General features: G+C 40.9%; 1 protein-coding gene across 9 annotated transcripts in view; it reads right to left on the bottom strand.

The window, feature by feature from the left end:
- Nucleotides 1–270: 270 nt before the first annotated feature.
- Znf502 (zinc finger protein 502) overlaps nucleotides 271–6,664 on the bottom strand; it is a 45,615-nt gene continuing 39,221 nt past the window's right edge. For 7 of the 9 annotated variants that reach the window (XM_074059508.1, XM_074059511.1, XM_074059510.1 and 4 more), the window contains one exon: nucleotides 276–6,215. In XM_074059508.1, coding sequence (XP_073915609.1) covers nucleotides 4,642–6,215 — 1,574 coding nt within the window. In that variant the 3' untranslated portion in view covers nucleotides 276–4,641. Of the gene's footprint in view, nucleotides 6,216–6,664 lie in introns of all 9 variants that reach the window. The other 2 variants (XM_074059514.1, XM_074059515.1) reach the window with 2 other exon arrangements.

Genomic DNA, 6,664 nt, shown 5'->3' with positions numbered 1-6,664 from the left:
ACCTCTATAGGAAGATGGGCGCAGCTTCCTCTCCATGGTTCCTCCCTGTAGGAGCAGGGAAAGGCGGAGCACTGGCTCTCAGAAACATCTGCAAACCCACCTCAACATGCGTTCTTGCATTAGGAAGCTGAATGGAAGTGAGAAGTAGGGATCAACCACAAGAAGCACACAGTGCGTCATTTCATCTTGCAACCTGCCACATTTATCTTCCCATCACTATACTTTGAGAATTCTCAAGGCTTTCACCAACCTGGTTTTAACCCTCCTCATGCACGCATGTTCTCACCTGCCAGAAAGCTGACCACCTCACAGGAATCCCAAACACCTTACTGATACAGGATCCTTGCTCAACAAGGGATCAAATGAACAAGAGCTCTGTTTTGGATCAAATCCAATTCTCAGTGGGTAAATATGGACAAGTTACTTGACCTCTGCCTGTTTCCTCACTTGTGAAAAAACAGGGCTGGAGGCTCCAACAGTAGTGCCTGCCTAGCAAACGTGAAGTCCAGAGATAAAAACCCCATAACGGGGAAAACAAAAAAGACAGAATGATGATACCAAATGTCATAGGGTTGCTGAATTTCTAAGAACATCTGGCACTTTAGAAACTGTTCAGACTGGAAGTGTGGCATCGTGGTACAGGCCCTGGGTTCAATTCCCAGCTCTGGGGAAATAAAAAGTAAATGGTTGGGTTATCATCTTCCTCAACCCCAGTTCCAGTCGCTATTGTTCTGCTGTGGTTTCAGTGAACTTCCCGGCCTGCGAGGTAGCACCCAGTTCTGAAAAACTTCAGATCTCTATGGTCCTCCTGCTGACATGTAGTCCAGGGATGGAGGCATGGGTAGCAGAGCACCTGATTCATCTGCAGGCATGGCATTCCTACTTATCTGCAAACTCAGAACTGATACCATCAATACCATTTTCTGTATTTATTTATTTAGCGCAACTGGGGTTTGAATTTAGGGCCTCACACTTGTTAGGCAGGAGCTCTACCACTTGAGCAACTCTGCCAGCCTTCTTTTTATTGGGTATTTCAAGAAAGGGTTTCATGAACTATTTGCAGGAAACTGACTTCAAACTGTGACCCTCCGAATGGCTGCCTCCTGAGTAGGTAGGCCTACAGGCATGATCCACCAGCACCTGGCAACATTATGTTGGGTCTTTTTATGGATTTTTTTTTTTTTGGCGGTACTGGGGTTTGAACTCAAGAACTTCATGCTTGCTAGGTAGGCACTCTACCACTTGAGCCACTTCACCAGTCCAACTTTTTAAAAACAGACCTTTTGTAAAATGTCAGTTCACATGCCATGTAACAACTCAAGTGCCTCTTAAATTTTACCAAGTGTCACATTCCAAGGACTTCTTTGATATCCCATAGCAAGTTTGTCTCTGTAGTCCTAACATTCCACAGGCCAGAGAGCCAAGATCTAACCATTTTTTAACCTACCTTTTAGGTTTCAAAAAAATCTCCAAATCAGCTGGCACCAGTGTCTAGAAACTATCCTGGAGTGGGGGTACCCTCAGTAGAGCATTTCACTAGAAACAGTAATCTGGGGCTTAGAGTAGAGCTTCTTTCTGTGAAGTGGAAAATGCATAGTACAGAAAACATTGCACACAACTAAAATGACCTTGGTGGTGATGTAGCCACTAGATGAAAGGAAGTAAAACAGAAACCAGTGCCACCTATGTACAAAGGTTTAATTGCACGTTTTCTCTTTTATTGTTCTGAGGATCTAATGTGGGCCACCCCACTGTGTCCTTCTGAAGTCATTAATTTCAGAGCACTGAGAATAAGCAAGATGATCCAAGTCTCTATCATCCTAAAAATCACATTTAGCCATGAGCTCAGGAAGTGCTTCCACTTTAGGATTTCTCAGCTCAAGTGCTCTCCTGTGGGCCAGCATCACTGTTCAGTTTCTGTCTATTTTCTTATTTCATGGATATTCTGGTTAGCATACATGTGTCTCTGCAGCTGCATTTTCCTTCTGAGATTGGACTTTGTCTCATTTGACTGTAGATGATTACTTTTTCTTATGGGATACTCTACCTCATACAATCATATTTTCTGTATCACGGGAAAAGATCAGAAATCTTCCTGCTAGCAAACGCTTCACACACACAGTCACAAACCTCCATAGTGCTAATTGCACTAATTGGTGACCTAAGTCACAATCTTCACACGATCATAGAGTTGTCCAATACTTTGAGTTCCACAAATGTTTATTGAGCACCTCCTACATGCCAGCACCTGTGGATGTGATGATAAGCACCACCACATTGTTCCTACTGGCGGAGCTGACAGTTCAGTGGAAAGAGATTTCGAAACAAAACATTTTACAGTAATATGATAATATGATTTTAAAAGCACAATGCAGAAAAAATATGTGAGTTTAGAGATAGCTTTAAGATGTTGTCTGAGCATATTGATAAGTGAGAAATCCAGGCTGTTCAGGCAAGCAAAAATTAAACATCCAGTTATGCTTAAAGACCATCCAGAAGAAATGTGAACGGTGACTTCATGCGGAATGAAACTGGAAGATTGTTAGAAAAACAGAGAAGTCTAGAAGATAAACTGGGAAGTCGGACTAAAGTAATCATAATGGAGATGGCATCCAGATGTAGGAACTTTCAAAAGGTTTTGGTGGTTGAATGGGTATGAAAACTAAATAAAAGGGAAAAACAGGGGACAGGGCACTTCCTAGGTTTGGTAATAACTAGGCACATTCATGGAACAGCAAGTGGAAGAAATCGGGAGCAGAAATTTTCAAGTGTGAGAATATGAGTGAGGGTAGTGGAAAAATAACATCCTTTCCTTTCTATAGTACCAGGAAGCAAGAATGTGCCAGCTACCTCAGCCTGAGAATTCAATTCTCAGGGCCATGGTCAATCCATTTGAAAAATCTTCCTAAACACAACTTGGGGACCATTCACCCTTAAAGTCTCCCTATTTCTCAAGAAAACTCTCTTAACTTATTCTCAAAAGTTCAAACAGCAGTGTGCAAATATTCCTCTAAATACCTATGCATCAGGAAAATCCTAAAAGTTTTAGTAGGACATTTGACTAAAATATATTAATTTGGCAAATCAATATTTATTGAGCATTAACTATGTGACAGCAATTAATTCTAAAGTGTTAATTTTATTTAAGAAATATAAATGCAGACATTTGCTTTTAGTAGACTATGTATTTTCATGAGCATAAAATATTTAGAAGGACCTCATACGGTTATTTTCTCCAATAAGGTGTTAATTTCCTCAATCATGAAGATTATGTTTTGAGGTTATGTGTGCCTGACAGCTAAAGAGGGAAAACCAAGTGTGTTCTTTCTACCACATTCCCCTAATAGTTACTAATGGTCTGAAGGGATGTTTGCAAGACAGTTGCACTAGAAAAAGAAATGAATTCTAAAATAAACTCATTTTTGTTGTTTTAATAGTAGTTTAGAAACTACTAAAAATACCAGTCAAAGGCTTCTCACAATCTTCTGAAGTTCAACTTCTGGGTGGCATTTAAGAACATGAAAGGGATTGGGAAATAGAAATGACAGCTGCCATTTTATTCAAAATAAAATACCATCATGTTCTGTCAACTTTCAGGGATTTGAAAAGGCAATTCTCTCCAGACCTCTTTTCAAAGAACTCCACAACAAATGTCAACACTCTGAAAAACTAGCCTAGTAGTTCCAAACTCTAGCCAGCTGAAAAGGCTGTCTTCTTTTATCACTGCTTTTTCAAGTAAAAGAGGAAATTAAGTTGCTTTTTAAAAAAGATACTGTTGGTCCTAATGGGTCCCTCTCTCCTGGTCCCTGTGAACCAGTGGTCCAGTCTAACTTGCAAGAAACAGAAGTACACCTTAGTCCAGGGCTAAGGTATGTGGTTATATGCAGGTTCCATGCTCTGACGCTTCTTATCATCAGTGGTCTAGCACAGACCATTTCTTTCCTAGACAAGCCAGTATTCTGTGACAGGTGGGCCCTCCTCTCCCTGGCCCCTGAACAGATCTGCCTTCCTACACAAATGCCAAGTCTCTCCTGACCTATTTTCTTATCCCCAAGTTGCCCACAAATTTGAAAGAAACTACAAAGATCTCCCTTACCCTGATAGAACACTCCTCCACTTGTAGTGATCACTATAATCTTGCCACAGATACTGTATTTGCTGAATGAATACAGGTTGTTTTTCACATGTTTCTGTCTCCCCCTCATAAGACCACTTTTAAAGATTGGGGAGTCTCCCTGTCATAGTCTGGTCAGAGCTGCCTCAAGCATCTGGACACTCCTTTAAGCTATGCACTACATCAGAATGGTTGAAACTGTTACACCAACAAGGGATGTTTTAAAAAGTACCTCAATCCAGCAGTGCATATGATCAGAAGGTTGGGCAAGGGTGTGGTAAGTTGCTAACACCTCCTCAAAGATTAAGAGTCACAATGAGAATAAGGGGTGGTGACTTACAAGCATTATCTGAAAAGCTGGAATTTCCTTCCCACCCTGCATTCTTGAAGCTCCCACCTCCATTTCAGGAGTACTCTTTCTAGAGTGCAGTAGCCAAGGTTTTTCATCCTTCCCTCCCTGATCCTTGCTCCAAGCCAGATTCCTGGTCACTCTCTCTAGAGAAATTGTCATAACCTAAATGTCAGGACTATTCACCACTATGAAGTTTCTGATGTCTGAAAAGGACTGAACTATGTCTGAAGAATTTTCCACATTCAATGCATTCATAAGGCTTCTCACCAGTATGAATTCTGTAATGTTCACTAAGATGTGCATACTTGCGGAAAGTTTTCTCACACTCACTACATTTATAGAGCTTCTCACCAGTGTGAGTCCTATGATGCTCAGTAAGAGATGAGCTATGAGCAAAGGCCTTTCCACATTCCTTACATTTATAGGGCTTCTCTCCAGTATGAATTCTCATATGCTGAGTAAGGCAGGTATTCTGATTAAAGCCCTTTCCACATTCATTGCATTTATAGGGTTTTTCTCCAGTGTGACTTCTCTGATGCCGAATAAGGCAAATGCTCTGAATGAAGGCTTTACCACATTCGCTGCATTTGTAGGGTCTCTCCCCTGTGTGAATCCTCTGATGTTTAGTAAGTGGCGTGCTCTGAGTAAAGGCTTTGCCACATTCCTTGCATTTATAGGGTTTTTCTCCAGTATGAATTCGCTGGTGTTTAATAAGAGATGGGCTCTGACAAAAGGCTTTGCCACATTCCTTACATTTATAGGGTTTCTCTCCAGTATGAATTCTCTGATGCTGAGTGAGGTTTGCCTTTGTTTGGAAGGTTTTCCCACATTCATCACATTTATGAGGTTTTTCTCCAGTGTGAATTCTCTGATGTTGTGTAAGATTTGAGTGTTTGTGAAAAGATGAGCCACATTCATTGCATATATAGGGCTTCTCCCCAGTGTGAATTCTCTGATGATGAGTAAGGTGTGTGTTCTGATTGAATGTCTTTCCACATCTATTACATTTATAAGGTTTCTCTCCAGTGTGGATTCTCTGATGTTCGGTGAGGTGTGAATAATTGCAGAAAGAACTTCCAAATTCATTACATTTATAAGGTTTCTCTCCAGTGTGAATTCTCTGATGCTGAGTAAGAAATGATTGACATCGAAATGTTTTTCTGCACTGCTCACATCCATACGGTTTCACTCTAGTGTGAATTCTTTGATGTTGCACAAGAAATGAGCTATGACTAAAGGCTTTCCCACACTCCTGACATGCATAGGGTCTCTCTCCAGTATGAGTTCTCTGGTGCTGAGTAAGTGACAAGCTCCGAGTAATGGTTTTCCCACATTCATGACATTTCTGAGAATTTTTCTGTGTGGAGAGAGCTGGATGTTTACTTTGATCGGAAATTTCATTGGTGTGTATGTTGCTTGCTTCCCAATGGTTCAGGCTCTCTTCTGTAGAGAGCCTAAGATGTGTAACAAGGCCTGAAGTCAAAAGAAAGCTTTTCTCAAAATGATATTCTTGACTAATCATTGTAGGACATGCTTCCTTGTGGATGAAGGTTATTCCCCCAAAGCCTCCTTCCTGAAAAGGGCATGGTGCAGGAATCTCTCTAAGACCCTTTTCCTTTAGGCCCTCACATGCATGTTTTTCTTCAAATGTAGAATCCTGGTTTTCATCCTCTTGGAATCGTTTTACTATTAAATTTGGTGAATCAATTTCAGAGACATCCTTCTCCAGAGTAGGCTTGTTCTTCCAACCTGAAAGAAACCATCAAAGTGAATACTTCTTATATAGGACATAGAGGAAGCCCTGAGGTTGCAGGACCTGAACGTTCATGGGTCTCAGTATTGGCCTATGAGTAAAATGAGTAGTTCAGGTAGCAAGTGGTAGAAGAGATCTACATCAGGGTAATGTGATCACCACTAACAAGAAACATCCAGGGAAAGGGCACAATAAACACCCAGGGATTAAGAAAACAGACAAATGGAAAACAATAACCCACACAGGCTAAGTTCACAGCAAAAAGGGAAATATGGATGGTTTCAATTTAAAGAATAAATGGATTGAAAGATAAAATGAATACCAGAAAACAGTTGGGTCCATAGATACCCATTAAACCTGTCCCCAACTGCCCAGTAAGACACAGCAATTTATCTCCTGAGCTTCATTCAGTATCTCTTTTAAAATTTGCAGCCAGTTGTGGGAG

Source organism: Castor canadensis, chromosome 17 (assembly GCF_047511655.1).
Source record: "Castor canadensis chromosome 17, mCasCan1.hap1v2, whole genome shotgun sequence".
Taxonomy (NCBI): Eukaryota; Metazoa; Chordata; class Mammalia; order Rodentia; family Castoridae; genus Castor; species Castor canadensis.
Note: the sequence above shows the minus strand (reverse complement) of the source record. Positions and strands in the feature narration are given on the sequence as shown.